The sequence below is a fragment of the Drepanopeziza brunnea genome (genome assembly GCF_022702325.1).
Source record: "Drepanopeziza brunnea f. sp. 'multigermtubi' strain 214-2 chromosome Unknown ctg12, whole genome shotgun sequence".
In the NCBI taxonomy this organism is placed as follows: Eukaryota; Fungi; Ascomycota; class Leotiomycetes; order Helotiales; family Drepanopezizaceae; genus Drepanopeziza; species Drepanopeziza brunnea.
This window is the reverse complement of record NW_027094075.1, coordinates 1,801,977-1,818,106: the sequence shown is the minus strand read 5'-3', so window position 1 is coordinate 1,818,106 and position 16,130 is coordinate 1,801,977. Positions and strand designations below refer to the sequence as shown.

At 52.9% G+C, this 16,130-nt stretch overlaps 4 protein-coding genes across 5 annotated transcripts; 3 read left to right on the top strand and 1 right to left on the bottom strand.

Annotated features, from left to right (window-relative positions):
• Positions 1 to 8,836: 8,836 nt before the first annotated feature.
• On the top strand, positions 8,837 to 9,554 carry L3040_007227 (uncharacterized protein; the record flags this gene model as incomplete). Its single annotated transcript, XM_066156198.1, has 3 exons — positions 8,837 to 8,983; positions 9,210 to 9,244; positions 9,491 to 9,554. 3 exons carry the CDS (start codon positions 8,837 to 8,839, stop codon positions 9,552 to 9,554), a joined length of 246 nt encoding a protein of 81 aa, XP_066011004.1.
• A 584-nt stretch (positions 9,555 to 10,138) lies between these two features.
• Positions 10,139 to 12,301, top strand: L3040_007226 (uncharacterized protein; the record flags this gene model as incomplete). 2 transcript variants are annotated; one of them, XM_066156197.1, is made up of 2 exons in its annotated part: positions 10,139 to 10,936; positions 10,990 to 11,178. In XM_066156197.1, the coding sequence occupies 2 exons, from the start codon at positions 10,139 to 10,141 to the stop codon at positions 11,176 to 11,178; spliced, it is 987 nt and encodes a 328-aa protein (XP_066011003.1). The 2 variants fall into 2 exon arrangements, with proteins under 2 accessions (XP_066011003.1, XP_007290239.2); XM_007290177.2 differs by having other exon boundaries at positions 10,139 to 12,301.
• Positions 12,302 to 13,560: 1,259 nt separating this feature from the next.
• On the top strand, positions 13,561 to 15,175 carry L3040_007225 (uncharacterized protein; the record flags this gene model as incomplete). Its single annotated transcript, XM_007290176.1, has 2 exons — positions 13,561 to 13,633; positions 13,710 to 15,175. The coding sequence occupies 2 exons, from the start codon at positions 13,561 to 13,563 to the stop codon at positions 15,173 to 15,175; spliced, it is 1,539 nt and encodes a 512-aa protein (XP_007290238.1).
• A 370-nt stretch (positions 15,176 to 15,545) lies between these two features.
• On the bottom strand, positions 15,546 to 15,923 carry L3040_007224 (uncharacterized protein; the record flags this gene model as incomplete). The annotated part of the gene is made up of 1 exon (XM_007290175.2): positions 15,546 to 15,923. One exon carries the CDS (start codon positions 15,921 to 15,923, stop codon positions 15,546 to 15,548), a length of 378 nt encoding a protein of 125 aa, XP_007290237.2.
• Positions 15,924 to 16,130: the final 207 nt, after the last annotated feature.

Genomic DNA, 16,130 nt, shown 5'->3' with positions numbered 1-16,130 from the left:
AGGTGCGTGGTGGGGAATCCTGCTGTGTTTACCTTGCGTGGCCCTTGGTCCTTTGGTTTTTGGGTGCCTGGGTGCCTGGGTGCCGGGAATTGATGATTCTCTGTTCGTGGGTGCTGTAGAGGTCTAGGTAGGTAGATAGGTGGGCTGGTAGAAGCTGTCCTGTCCTGTCCTGTCCTGTGCGGTTCTGGCGTGTTGCTTTCCGTGTAGCACGGTGTTGGCGCTGTGTTTACAGGTGTACGAAGTGGGGAGGGGGGGGTTGAGGGGAATGAGGTGGTGGGTGGGTGGGTGAGGTTTGCTCGTAATTTTCAGGTTGGGTCTTGTGTAGGTACAAACATTGGTTGGGGAGAGCGCTCGGCTACCTTGTTTGTTCGGCTACCTCGTTTGTGCAGTTCCGAATGCGGCAAGTGGTGGTAGCAAACGGTGGGGTCAGAGGGTTAGGCTGGGCCGGCGGGCTGTAAATCTGTATATATGCATGTCCACACAGCTGATAGATAGATAGGTAGGTAGATAGATAGATAGATAGATACCTAGATGCTACAAATGCAACGGCCGACAAGGCCAGATGTCATTTTGTTCCTTGCAATTCGAAGACCTGGTGGGTTCCGATCCGCATACCATAAGGTACATACATACATACATCTTTTGAAGGAAATCTCTCTCCACAGCAAAGTATTCTTCAACTACTGCTCTTATCCATACAAGGGAGGTTATCGTATGCCATGCCAAAAGAGGAAACACGTAGAAAAGTAAGAAAGTCTAGTCTGCGCCCCAAGACCGTTCTTACTTACCTCTTACTCCTCTCCAGCTCCAGCTCTTTCGGAAGAGAGCGAGTAAGTAAACTGTTAACCAGCGGGAAACATTTTGCTTGTTCCTTCTTCGATATAGCATTCATACAAGTACCGGTAAGGGTACTGGTAGCAGCCCTTCGGCCCCCTTTCCCTGATCGCTCTCTATATTTCCTCTCGCTAGCGTCCATCGGGTGGGCGTCAAACCACCCCGTAGAAAGATGAGCCTCGTTCGGCGAGAAAGAAGGGGCTTTTTGTGCTTCTCCTTCTCTCTTTCTACTTTTACTGCTCACATACCGGTACTACGTACGTACCGATGTCGTTAAGGGCCAATAATGATCTGCGTTATTGTTGTATATCCTGGGTACCTCAAATATACAGACTGTACAGTACCTAACATATAACGACCTGATATATACCTGCCTAACATGTACTAACCGCCTAGCATATACCTTACCTACCTGCCTAGTATATACCTAGGTACCTAACTAACAAGACTTCCTCTCGCATTTTATACCGTACAGCACCATATCGCATCACATCACGTCACATCACATATCTCCGGTCCCAACGCATCATCAGACACACACATACACACACACTCACACACTCACTCACCTTCCCCTCCCCTCTCCCAACGAAAACAAAAACACCACCACCCCCCTCTCCTCGTACAACTAACTCATAGGTCGTAAGTAGTAGATCCGCCCTCCCGGAAGTGAGCCGCCCCCCCTCCCCCTAGACACTGCATAACCTCTAAAGCAGGATCGGATCGGATCCACGCGACTGGCTGCCCACTGCAGATGCCAGATGCCAGATGCCAGACGCTCCCCGTCGCCGCGTCCTCTGTCGATCACCAACAGACAGCAAGGACTAGGTACGACGTACGTACTACGTACTACGTACGTATCTTCCCGCGTGGCGTGGGATGTTTTTTTTCCTAGTTCCCCGATAGGTGGGTTGAGCTAAGATGGAAGAGGAAAAAAAGGAAGAAGAAAAAAAACAAAAACATTGGTGGGGGGAGGAGGTTGGGAGAGGAGAGGAGGGATTGGGGATGCAGGCTGCAGGCTCATGTGCTCACTTGGTACTCAGTAGGTACCGGTATTTACTCTGACTAGCTGAAAGGAGAGGGAGGCTGACGGAGGAGGAGGAGGAGGATTTTTTTTTTTTTTTTTTTCTATATATGTATAGGTATGCATATATGCATGTGTGTATGTATGTACCTATGTGCATGGGAGATGATTGGTCGGTCGTGTGGGAAGATGGAATGGTACGGTACCTGTCAAGCCACGCCACGCCAAGCCAAGCCAGCGGAACGAGAGAGGGGCGGCGGCGGCGGCGCTCCCGCGGATCGACTCACGGACGTAGAAGAGGAAGGAGAAGGAGATGATGGAGGAGAAGAAGAAGATGAAGATGAAAGGAAAGAAAGAAGAGCCGCTAGCTCGAGACGTCGACATGCTCCCTGCTTTCTTTCTCCCCTGCTCCTCTGCCGCTCTCCCCTGGCTGGTCTGCCATTCATTCGTTCACTTACTACTACGTAGTACGTAGTACATTGCTTGCGGCCTGGGTAAGAAAGAGCCTTCTACCGGTACTACTACGTACTTTGTTAGATTGACAGGTATCGCCACATGTCCGCCGAATCAATCGAGTGCGTTTCTCTCCTCTTCTCTTCTCTTCTCTTCTCTTTCTTTCCAATCCGATTCGATAGATCGCCGCGCCCCGGTTCGACGGTTATAGCAGTTACTAGTCTAGGTACCTTACCTACCTTACCTACCTACCTCGTACTGGACCTAGCTCGTAGTACCTACCTAGTAGCTACCTACCTAGTAGCTACCTGCCTACCTACCTACCCACCGCAGAGCAAGCAAGCTTTCAATTTCCACAACGTAATCTCCCCCTCCATGCGAGATTAAAACGAACATGGACCCTGACCTAATTACACACTACTACTACGTATATACTAGTACTATATACTAGTACTATATACTACGGTACCTCCTACCTACTAGACTAGCCAGCTAGCCAGCTAGCAACCTAGCTAGCTAACAACCTAGCCGCACCTACCTATCCTCCATCCATACCGAGTACCCTCTAAGAGCGCACCCTCGATCTGCGGCGGACACCGCGGAGGCCATCTCCGAAGACAGACCTTGTCGGGCATCCATTCATCCATCCATTCATCATCCATCCATTTATTCATTCCATTCATTCATGGTACTGTAAGGTAGGTAGGTCGTAGTATCTCTGCGTCGCTCTCGTACCATCCCGCAAGACACGTAGTACGTAGTAAATGAATGATGCGGCTGGGATCCCATCCGGCCGGAACCATACTGCGGAGACTACCGCTACCGCTACCGGTACGAGTACTAATTAGTACCTATTCGCTGCGCTGTGTGCGTTATTAAAAACTAGTGATCTGCTAGTGATCTGCTGGTGATCTACTAGTGATCTGCTACCTACCTACTTACCTACTTGTACGTAGTACGTGCGTGGGACGTGGTCCTCGGCCAAGGGTTTGTTCGTCTGTTCAATACTGTATCAATAGTACCTTGTAAGTAGTAGGTACGGTACCTACCTAGGTGCTAGCAGGGTCGCGCTGCGCTGCGCTGCGAGGTTGCGATTGGGTGGGAGGTTAAGTCTCGCTTGTGGGGTAAGCCTCGCTTGTGGAGCGCGAAAATTCCTTTTTCCTTTTTCCTTTTTACTTTTTTTACTTTTTTACTTTGTACTTTTATACTTTTTTTACTTTGTACTTTGTACTTTTATCTCTTGTCTTTTCTGTCTCTGTCTTTGTCTTTGTTTTTGTTTCGATTTCGATCTCGATCTCGCTTCTCGGTTGCGATTGGAAGAAAAACCCGTAGGGAACCCTTTTTTTTTTTGGTTGGGAATGTGGAGGAGCGGGACAGGGGCAGCCAGCGGGGTTTTGGTGGTCACTTTACTTTACCCGCCGCGGGACGTGTACCAACCAATCAGTCAGTCATTCCCAATCCCAACCCCAACATCGCTTCTCTCTCCTCCTCCTTTTTTGGAAAAAAATGAAAAAAAGAAAGAAAAAAAAAATCTTTGGGTTTTTTCTTGGGTGGTTTTTATTCTATGCTATTGCCCTGGGGGGGAGGGGAAGGGCTACGGCTGCGCGAATCGGTACGTAGGGTGCGAGACGGCCGTTGCGAAGGCGGAATGGAATGGAATGGAATGCCCAGACCATTCATTGATCCGAACGGCGTTGCATGCACGACGTGCTCCTCCTCCTCCTCCTCCTACTACTACCGGTACGTACGTACGCAGCGTGGCTAGCTACTACGTACTACTACAGTACTACATACGACAGACGTCCCAGGTCCAGGCGTAAGTATTACCCCCCGAGGGCAGGGTAACCAAGGGGTTTTTCTAGTAGAAACTACTACTACGTACGTACCGACCTTGGAGGCACCCTCGCGGGGTAACAATTACTTACGCCTGCCTGTACCTGTACCGTCCGTGGTAGCAGCTGCCCCGGGACAAAGCCGCCAGTCGCCAGCCGCCAGCCGCTTTTCCCCTTGCTCCTGTTCTCTTCACCGACAAGCTGCGAAGGACAGTGTGGAGGGAAAAAAGATTGGGACAATCCTCCTGAGAGAGGGGATCGGAGCGAAGGAAGTCTAATCTGATGTTTCGTAATTGCTGAGCGCCATCTACTACTACCACGTCCTACTAGTACGTCCTGCGTCCTGCGTCCTGCGTCCTACGTCCGACAGTACGATACGGGGGAAGAGGGTCTGGGAGGATTCAGCTCAGATATCGATTGAACAATGGTCGGATCCAGAGGGTCGCGAGGCCACGAATCATGGAGTGCCACAGCGACGGGGAGCTCTCCACCGCAAGGAAAGAAAGAAATAATAATGCGCAAGGACTCGTGCGAGCGGGTCCTCCCTCAGTCTCGGTATTGAAGTCTGAGGTCCACTGTGGTGAGATGAACAGACTCCTGGGTAGTCAGTGGGTTTTCCCAGTACGGTCCTACTACTTCGACTACTACGTACGTCCCAGGCCTAAGTATTATTCCTTGAGGGTAGGGTAAGCAGGGGGGTGGAAGTGGAATCTAAACTTTTGACGCACCCTCGAGGGGGAATACTTAGGCCTGTACCGTGGTACGTGGTACGTGGTACGTAGTACTACTACTAGTACTTACTACTGGACGAGAGGTGATTCCGGCTATATGGTTCATTGTTGTACTCCGTAGGGCTGGATGTTTTGGTGCCGGCATGGGATGGGATGAAAAGAGAAGAGATCGACGATCGTTGGCACAGGGGTCCGGAAGGGACGGGGAGGGCGGATCTGTTTCGCTGGAACATCTACGTTTCGGACGACATATCATACATATGTTTTTGTTTGGTGTTGATGTTCAGCTGCTTCTCCGATGTCAGGTAGAGAGAAGGCGTTTCAATCTGCCAGCGATCTGCCAGCGGCGGGAGCTTTCCGGCTTTGCTTCCCATCACTCCGTCAGTGATGAGGAAGCAGGAAGCGGGAAGCAGGAAGCGGGAAGCAGGAAGCACAAAGCACAAAGCACAAAGCACAGCCTGTCGCGGCTATCGCGTTCTTGTTGCGACTGAGTACTCATACTCAGAGGAGCTGGACGCCGCGGCTCGAGTGTCGTGGGCCAAGGGACAGCGAGGTGACCAAGTAAAGAGCTCGCTTTGGGTCGCCCGTACTACGTACTACGTATATGCTTACCCTTCTACCTACTCCAGGACACAAAGGCCGCCTTACCAGATGCTTCGAGCGATTCATTCTGGTGCAGACGGATATCCACCGCTATATCAGTTTTAGCGTTTCGTCTAAACTAAAAGAAGGTATCAGAGTTTATACCATAGAGGGGCGGAGGATCCCTACTCCCTACAGTATTGATCCTCCGCCTTCTTCTTCAAGGTGACTCGCTGCTACCGTAATGACATCTGCGGAGGGCGTTGCCATGGTTCCACCGGGGAGAGTTTTCTCTAGGATCAGGCGGAGTATAGAAGTCGACGGAGCTATACTGCCTTTACCCGGGAGCACTGTGAGATGTGTCGCGATATGCAACAAAACTTGGACATCCCAGGGTTCTGAGAAGTACGTAGTACTACTACGTAGTAAAAGCGAGAAGCCGTCAAGGAGTAGGAATGATCATGCAAGGTTATGGTCGCCCACAACGCCGGGAAGTCTATCAAGAAGAAACAGAGAGAGCGGGCCAGCCACCACCGACAGCCTGTCAAGCAAGAAGAAGAAGAGGAAGAAGAAGAAGAAGAAAGAGCCGGCGACTATATTATATTGTCGAGTATCACAATTGTATGACAATACAGGATGTTTCATGGGAAAGCAGGCGATCCTCACTGCGATGAATGGGCGGTCGGTTCCGAGTAGATGTTCCCAGGTTTTATGTACGGTAGGTAGGGTGGGTTGCGAGTGACCAAGGCTATTGTGATGGAGGTCATGGAGGTCGATCAAGTGTCAGTTGCCGGATCAAACCCACCCAAGGGCATTCTGTACTGCCTCTCCGTTGGACAGTCGGGGCAGTCAGGGAGGGCAGTCAGGGCAGTCAGGGCGGGCATCCGCACGGGCAAGGAAGTGCTCTCACATACTGTACCTGTACTACTACCACACGAGGGATTACGTATCGCAACGTCCAGCTTAAAGTAAAGTAACTTCCTTCCGACTTCTTATTTCCCCTGCTTCCTCTGATGCACCTGCATCCAAGCTTCAACAGACGGTGGTTATGATTGAGGATCTTCAGCCAAGCTGTCCTGTGCACCGCACAGCAGCCGTCGTGCACTTTGTCTGCACTTTGTCTGCACTGCACTGCACTAACTGCACTAACTGGACTTGCATGCAACCTGCCTTGCCGGCCTGCAGAAGGGTCGGAAATCGCCGTATACGAAAAAGACAGAGGGAGGGAACAACGGAGCTCTGGGCGAGGAGGGAAAATCAATGGCAAGCTCCGATGGCCATTGGATGACTCGGCAGTCGATGCGCAATTGAATTTCACATTGTTCTCCATGTTCTCCATAATCTGCTTATACTACCACGACTACCACGGGAGGAAGACTCCTCCTCAGCAGGAAGCTCTTGATTCCAGACGGCAGTCAGCCAGTCCCTCCCGGTACCGGTACCGGTAGTACCAGCCTCTCGCCATCGTTCAGGCCCCTCCCTCTCATCGGCTCATTTGGAATAGGTGCAACTAAGTCGTATGTAGAAGGAGAAAAAGGTCGATCGATGAAGCTGTATCCTCCATCTGGGAGTTGGATCAGCCATCTCAGCGAGAGCTCGGAATCGGTTCCATATTGTTGCCGGCTGGCTAGCCGAGGATCGTCTGGCGAGAGGCATCGTGAGGACTCGGAGCACGCAAGGCCGCCGTGTCTGCTGCCAGTCCCCGAACTACAACGTAGTAGTACTAGTACCTAGCCAACTGCGGGTCGGCGTTCCACTCTTTTCGAACATGGCCATTGGCAAGATGAACAAGAACTAGTAGTAACTACTACTACCTACTTCTAGTTACTCCTACAGTAGATACAGTAAGTACACGGAGAATTTGGCTTTCTGGGCATCGGGCATTACGTACCAACCACCGCCCTTTTTTCGCCTCCCCTTCCCCAGGGGTTTTTCCCGTCTTAGCGAGGTAGTAGTAGGTAGCTACCGGCCACATACAGCTACAACCTGGGAGAGTGAAGCTGCATGCATATTCCGTGTGGCTCTGGCTCTGGCTCTGGCTCTGGCTCTGGCTCTGGCTCTGGGCGCTGGGCTTTTGCAGCAGCTTGGATGATCGATAGTTGATGAATAAACCTGTGCTGGTTCACCGCTACAAGAGTGGATAGCTTCTCACTTATCTCACGAGGCAGGGCTATTTATAAACTGCTAGTATGCTTGAGGGGGACCAGATCCCCCTGGAGCTTCTGCACAGCTGCAGTAGGCTGCCTGCGTGCATTCATACGGTAGAGTGATCAGCTACGCATTGTGCCTTTGTACCATTGTGCAAATGTGCGATTGTGCTGTTGTGGCATTGTGCTGCCATATTGCAATGGTAGAGAGCAAAGGACCCTGATGATCCGTACCAAAGAGTTGCAAGCGAGAATGTTCGAAGGATGTCGACTTTGATGTCTCGTTCTTCTGGTGCTCGGCTCCCAGTAAGCGAGTGAGTGACATGTGAATAGTACACTTTGCCAACTCTACCATCGTGTGGGCTTCACAATACAATCTGCTTGGTCAGCCAGCCATACGGTTGAGGTTGCCGGCAACTCCAGCTACGCCGCCGCATCCACCTCGACGGCGGTCTGACGGGTGCTTGCCTTGCTTATCGTGTGTGGAAGTTCCACACAGCTGGCCATCTGGCGGCTCCAGAGGTGCCCACTCGAGGCTCGTGGCAACTACAGCTCCACGGAAAACGAGGAGATACGAGAGTAGGTGCTCGCCACGGTCCTCCGCATAGTCAGTGCAGAAGACTCCATTTGAGACATTCACGGGCTTCCGTCTTACTCCCCCAACTTCCATGCAATTCATTTCACTGTCGTCGTAATTCTGCAGAGTGGAGTATTCCCAGATGCCCCGAACATACGGACCTACGTAGTGTTAGGTTGTACGACTACGTCCATCCGTAAATACTGGACATGCATCTATAGAAGGAGTTGTATACATATACTACTACAACTAGTACGTAGTAGTAGTATTTGTATACCTACATCAAAGTATATTGTTCTGTCCGCCAGCCACCGAGCCCTGCGTCTAGGAATGAGAGCGGGCGGGAGGTCAAGAGCTGCATCTCATTCGTTGCTTTCAACGTCGTTCTCCTCTAGCCCCCCTCTAGCCCCCTCTAGCCCCCTCTAGCCCCCTCTAGCCTCCTCTAGGCCTTTAGGCTTTTGCTAAATTGCCATGGTCGTCCCAGCTCAGCTCTCTTGGGAACATGGTTCGGGGGAAGGGGAGAGGGCCGGCGCGGCGCGGCACGGTTCAGGTCAGGGTCCGCACAGCTCAGGCTGCTATCCATGCCCCCCTTGCCCCCCTTAGCCCCCCTTGCCCTCTTCCCCCCCAGCAAGCCAATTCTTCCAAATCATTAGACAATGACCTTGTCAACAGTTCCAACCCAATTCCTCATATCAACTCTCCTCCGTCTTCCACCTTTGGTCTCCGGTCCCGGGAATTCGTTCGTCTTTGATCTCACCTCTCTCTTCATCCCCCGTCGCCCTTTCGCTAAGCCAGTCTCTCGTGTATGTCGACCGTCACCCGAGGAGCAGATCCGTTCGCGAGAAGCCGTTCCTGCTTCCGTCTTTGCATGAGCGCGAGTTCCCTCCCTTCGTCTGTCTGATCGATCTACTTCTCTACCTGCATCTTCAAGGAGCCTACTCGTCTTGCCGGAAGTACCTGGAGCTCATCTCAACACCTGACTCCGTCAGACACTTCCAGCTCGACTTCGCACGCATTACTACATGGTAGCTGTATGTGTTGTTGAAGGATTTCTTCAATCAGAGGTACGCAAAGAACTTTGTTGTAACTTCCTATTCCATCCTGTGATATATTCAATTCTCGTCGCATATGGGATGATTTTCGTTTCCATTTGTCCTTGCTCGTAGCTCGACACGATCATCCTTGAAAGCGTCATCAGCCGGAACCAATCTGTCGTGCAATGGGCATCCATGCCATACATATTTCATACATATTTCATAGCACGATCAATACCGGAAGGATATCGTTTACTAAAGAATCTTTCTTTCCAGCCTTGGTCGGGACGAACCGAACGACACTATCCAAGCCCCTCGCTTTGAGCTCGCATGTCGATAGCTCTTGACAGAAAGCCTCAAGTTGGGATTGTGATTGCAATTGCGTGCCACTGTTGGTAAACACCAAAAAGTGTCGAATTCGTGAAACCGACACACGATAGCATACTCCAACATACACCAACTTCAGCCGGGTATTTGTTGGGTCCCCCTTGCATACGAGTCTTTCATATAGATATCTCTTCGATACCCCATGGTGAGCACTGAACATCAATAACTGCCAATCCTGGAATTAGCAGGATCTCCGAGATGTTTTCCTTTGGGAGTGGGAAGGCTTCGTACCCCGCCATCCACCAGGTCACTTCACCCAGAAAGTCAACAAACAAAAAAAGCACGTCTCCCCCGTCGCCACTGCGAGAAGCTCCCTCGCTGCCGGGCTCTTTCGAACCTGCGATTGATGCGCCACCTTCTCCCGCACGGATTCGCGACTACACGGAGCAGATAAAAAGAAGTTCGCTCTTTGGAAACAATTCAAGGAACGACACTCTCTCATTCACATCGTCTCCGTCCCGCTCACGCCAATCGAGCCTCGTACCAGATAGTGTAGACTTGTCTCGCCATTCATCCATCCGATCCAGCACCAGCATTATGGTGCGCCGTGATAGACCAGAAAGTGTCATCTCGACCATATTTTCTCGAACCGCGCGTAAGACGAAGAGAGAAACCCAGACGGCGAGCTTGCAGAGCTCTCCATCTCCTGGCCAGGAACATGTGGTCATAGAGAAGGGCTCAGCAAAGGAACACGGCAGTGGTAAAAAGAGTAGTTCCTCTCGTCGCCACCAGACCATCTCCAATCCGTATAATTTCCAGCATGTGACGCACACCCGACAGGACTCCTTTCCTGACCTGCACCGAACCAGTTGCACGGAACTGTCCTCGGAGTTCATTGCGATTCGGGCGTCCCAAGCACCAAGCAACGAGTTGAAGGGTATCAGGGCCAACGACATGCACTTCGAGAACTTCTCTTTTGAAACTCTAGGCCAGATGTCCAACGAAGAAGCTCCATCACCCTCTACCCAAACAACCCAACAACGTCGGAAGTCAACTCGAGCATCGCAGCGATCCGATCCATGGTCATTGGGGGCTCATTCGCCCGATCGGTTGGGAACCGCCTCCCCTGAATCTCTTCATTCTCCATCGTCTCAAACCTGCCCCGTTACTTTGCCAGTTAGAACATCAAGCCGGAATCCTATTATGCCCTTCAACGCTGTTGACCCACTAGCGACCGTAACCATGACGCGCCCGCATACTCAAGGAGGATACCAAACGCCAGCGCCCTTTATGTTTCCTCTGGAAGCTAGCACGCATGCAGTGACGACACCCGGCGACGAGGCGTGGCCACTGAGCCCATCAGTTTCCGGAAGCCTTAGTGGTGAGCTCACTGATGTCCTAGAAGAGGAAGAGGATCCTTCCTCGAAGTTCTGGATGTTGACCCATAGCGCCGACCTGAGATTGTCTCAATCCGTGCCAGCTCTTCGGCGAAGACCGCAACAACTATCCAACGACCAGCCAGAGGCATCCACATCAACGACCTTGAGACTATCGTCACTCCAGAAGAGACCATCGGCAGGCCTCAAGCCAGCGCAACCCGCGCTTGGCTTCAATTTCAGCGACTCCTGGGAGTCTGACATTGACTGGTGCTACGAGCACGAGGTTGAGGCCCATTGCGACTACCAGTGGGATCAGAGCTCCGCAGGTGGCGATACTCTCACGGATACCCGGACCAGACCTGCTTCAGAACTTGCTCAACCGCCGCTCCAACTGTGTCTGCAAAATGAGGAGCATGCTTATCACGGACGATGTCGACCCTCCCTCTCTGTGCCATCGACTGACTCCCTCTTGATACCTTCGACTGACATCCCTGGACTTTCCCCCATGTCAGACTGTTCATCTTCTTGCTTTTCCCCTCAAACGCCTTCGAACTGTTTGAGTGCAGATCACACTCGGTCACCTTGCCGAGAGTCTTTCAAGGATTCTTGTGGCTTCCACTTGTCACCTACGCTGCTCATCCCAGCCGATTTCCACTCGCACGTGGACGAAGATGTGTGCTACACTGAGCGATACAATGACGCCTCGGATGGAACAATATTTGCCCAAGACTCGTTTGCGCATGCCGTGTCCATGCCGGTGTCTGCTGTCGACGAGAGCCAGCCCAGGACTTCTTACCGCTCTTCCGACTACTCTCGCTGCTCAGCTCGTAGCTCCTCGAGCACTGCGATGTCCGCAGCAAGCCGGGACTTGGCGATGCCACTTCGAAGGTCATCGAGCCCGACCCACGCTCATTGCAGCACTGCGTCAACCTCTTCTCTCCCAGATCTCATTCCATCGAGTGCTCACCAGATCGACCTTGACCATTTCATAACCAAGTTTCCTTTACCAGTCCCAGACGAAGAGAGCGAATCCGCCCCAACCTCGGATATTGCGGACCCTGGTCCGCAGCTGTCATCTATGCAGCATCATCACAACAAGTCCACTGTTTTGGAGCAAGGACTCCGATGCAGTGAGACCCAGCTGGCTATGAGCAACTCCAACACTCAGGAGAAGGACTCTATGGAAATCCCAAGCCCCGTGGCCGAGGCTTTCGCTGATCTGCCAGCTCGGTTCCAATCGCTAACCCACGAGCGCCAAAGTTCAACTCCAGAACCCGTTGCGCCTCTGCGGGAGGCTCAGGGCCGGGACAGATCTCCAACTGCTGGGTCCGCCACCAAGAGGCGGGGCAGCTACGTGCTGTTCCCTCAGGCAAGAAATTGAAAACACCATCTCCTTTTGTTATATAAACTATGCTACAACGCACTGTGCGAAACCAAGCACGATCAAAACGAGGTCGCCCAGATCTCGACGACGACGACTGAAATGTTTGATATGATTTGGATATGATCTGATGTATTTCCTAGTTGTCATTATGTCGGAAAGGAGCATCAAGCGACAATCGAGAAAACAGCAAGCAGCATCTGAAAGCGTGTCAACTGTACACTAACCATTCTTACTATCTTTCATCCAAGTTTTTTTTTTTTTCCTACGCTTTCATTTGGCTGTTGGCTGCTGTCTGGATTTGTTGGTTTCCTTTTCCTTTTCCTTTTTTCCCCCGAAGATGGCATTGTATATAGTATAGACCTGGGCCCTCGTTGGGAGGTGCCAGTATGGATGGCTGGAGAATGAGATACGACCTGATGGATAAATGCATGTCGCAAAGAAGAACAGGTGGATCTGTGACCCGGCGAGTCCTTGCGATGATGGAGCAAGCTGGGTGCGTCGTAGCATTGGGGTGATGACGACGAGACGGACGAGCACCGATGGGTGGCTGGCACGGAGCTCGCTGGAGAAGACGGCTTCTCAGTCTGGGAGAAAGCTGCTCGCGAAGACATATATGATTAGGGAAGAAGGATACCACGAGGTGGTTTTGTAGCATGCTTCGTGTGGATGGACAGCCGAGGATCAATTGTTCGGCTCGCTCCCTTGACAGTATACTTCTTTCCACCTTGTCAAAAATTTCGGTGCGCATCCGAAATACATAATATATGTAACACGAATATATTCCTTGCACATCTAGCGACTTCATCTTGCAGCCAGCTTCTTCTTTCATTTTTCGGCCAACGTGAATCCTCCTATGGATCGGTGGTCACATCGGGCCGGTGGTGAGTGCGAAATTGTGAAGAGAGATGAGGAAGCTAGACTAGAATTGAGTTGATTAAGTAAATAAGAATGGGTTTCGTAGGAAGCTCACATACTAAAGGTAAGGCATGCAACTTACAGACCCTCTGTGCCCTCGAAGATATAGATAGGTACATGGACGGACAAGACAGTAAGTAAATACATGCACAGCCGCCCAAGCGAGAGCGTGGCGCTAATCCTCAAGTGCCCAGCTTCAAGGCTCCCCAGCCTCGGATACCGACTTGACATCACCACCGCCCGAATGATAAATGTCCACCAGGCCGATCTGCATCCTACATCTAAGCTCCACCTTCCCCAGAATATTCCTGCGACCATTCTCTACGACGACTAGCACGAACATGGCTCCCAAGGTCTCAGCAGCCGTTGCCAAAGCAAACGACTTTATTGACTTCGTCAACGACTCTCCCACTCGTGAGCAACACCTACCTACCTTTCTCCCACCTGCAACCGTAACCCGGATTCCGAATTGACTCTGATATCTGCAAAGCCTACCATGCGGTCCAATCCTCTATCCAGCGTCTCACAGCCGCGGGCTTCACCGAGATCAAAGAACGCGACAGCTGGAACTCAACCCTCCAGCCCGGCGGCAAGTACTTCCTCACACGCAACTCCTCCTCGCTCGTCGCCTTCGCCATCGGCCAGAAATGGAAGCCCGGCAACCCCATCGCCATGATCGGCGCTCACACCGACTCCTGCACGCTCCGCCTCAAGCCCGTCAGCAAGAAGACGGGCGCGGGCTTCATGCAGGTCGGCGTCGAGACGTACGGCGGCGGCATCTGGCACACGTGGTTCGATCGGGACTTGAGCATCGCTGGCAGGGCCATGGTGAAGGATGGGAAGGGGAACATTGTGCAGAAGCTGGTCAAGGTTGAGAGGCCCCTCTTGCGGATCCCGACGCTGGCGATCCATCTCGATCGCAGCGCCAGCTTCGAGCCGAATAAGGAGACGGAGCTGTTTCCGATTGCTGGATTGGTGGCTGCGGAGCTCAATCGTACGGGGGTCAAGGAGAAGAAAGAGGTGGCGCAGGAGGAGGAGGAGGAGGGAGAGGGGGATTTTAAGCCGTTGAAGGTGTTGAGTGAGAGGCATCATCCGTATGTAGTGGAAATCATTGCCGAGCATGCGGGGGTTGCTGTGGAAGAGGTGGTGGACTTTGAGATGGTGCTGTATGATACGCAGAAGGGGTGTATAGGTGGCATCAACAACGAGCTGATCTTCTCGGCGAGATTGGATAACCTGGGCATGACATACTGTGCTCTCCAGGGTCTTATCGAGTCCGTCTCCTCGGCATCATCTCTCGAGCAGGATTCTTGCATTCGCTTGGCGACTGGCTTCGATCACGAAGAAATCGGCAGCACGTCAGCCCACGGCGCGGCTTCCAACCTCCTCCCTGCCGTCCTGAGACGTCTCTCTGTCATTCCAGGTCACCACGATGCGGCCTCGGACAATTCCTACGACAAAGTCAGAGAAGCCGAGTTGGACCTTTCCACAGCGTACGAGCAGACCCTGGCGTCGTCCTTCCTCATCTCCGCCGACATGGCGCACAGCGTCAACCCCAACTACAGCCACAAATACGAGTCCGATCACCGTCCCGAGATGAACAAAGGCCCCGTCATCAAGATCAACGCCAACCAGCGCTACGCGACCAACTCACCCGGCATCGTCCTCCTTCAAGAAGTCGCTCGGCGAGCGAAGCCGTCGGCCGACTCGACGGCGAGCGCTGGCGTCCCGCTGCAGCTGTTTGTGGTGAGGAACGACAGCAGCTGTGGCAGCACGATTGGACCCATGCTGAGTGCGGCTCTGGGCACGAGGACCCTCGATCTGGGGAATCCCCAGCTGAGCATGCATAGTATTCGCGAGACGGGCGGCGTCTACGATGTGGAGCACGGGATTCGGTTGTTCGAGAGCTTCTTTGAGCACTTTGGGGAGTTGGAGGCTACGATCTTGGTGGATTAAGGAGCGCCTCAGCTCAGTCATGTATGGTCAGTCCCTGCTGACTCTTGGCCTTTCAAAATGAAAGATGTTTACGGAAGCCTCACTGGGCATTTTTCACGGAGTATTACGGTGGTCCCGGACGCTGGCAATGTGGAACTCGTTGTTATGGCTTAAGCCGAGAGGGATGATGAGGATACAGAAGACATGAGTCTTCACAGCAGGGTTGGGGAGATGGTATGAAAGCAAGTAGTATTTGCATTTGATCATCCTCCTCTCGAATTCCTTTCTCGATATCATAGCCCAAAGCGAATGTTCCAGCCCGCCCTCCCCTCCCTTCTCTGCTCGCACTGGTTTTTGATTTCGTCCAGGTCGAGGACCGGATGCCCGTCAATCATGCCGCCACTCTCCCCGTACAGTACCCGGCTATCAAGGCTAGCCTCGTGGGACAGCACGTGTGCCCGGTCTGGACCTGCAGCACATTGACGAGCGGCGGGACCGCGTGGTTCAGGCCGGCCACGATGTCCGCGAGCTCCTGGATCGCCTTCAGGGCGAACCAAGGCTGCTGCTCCCCGATCTGCTTCTCGCCCTGCGGCCAGCTCGGTCCGTACCGGTCGTAGCACTGCTGGCTGAAGATGCAGAGTCTGGCCCGTTCCTCGCCGCTCTGCCCGGTGTAGTGTAGGGCGTGTACAGGCCGGCCTGCCCGGTGCGAGCGGGTACCTCCAGCGGGCAGCCGCCATGGCGAACATGTAGCCCAGCCCCCTCTCCGCATCATGCGGTCGGCGTCCCGGCGCTGGCGGGGTCGTCCCTGCCGCCGAATCCCGTGTCGTACCCCCGGGTCGTTGTCGACCTCCCCGGGTGTCGGATCCGCCGCGCGCGTGGCCGTCTCGTCTTCGACGAGGGTCGAAGGCTGCTTGCTGCTTCTGCTGCGGCTCTCCCTCCTGCCCTCCTGCCCTCCTGCCCTCTTGCTGTTGTTCTC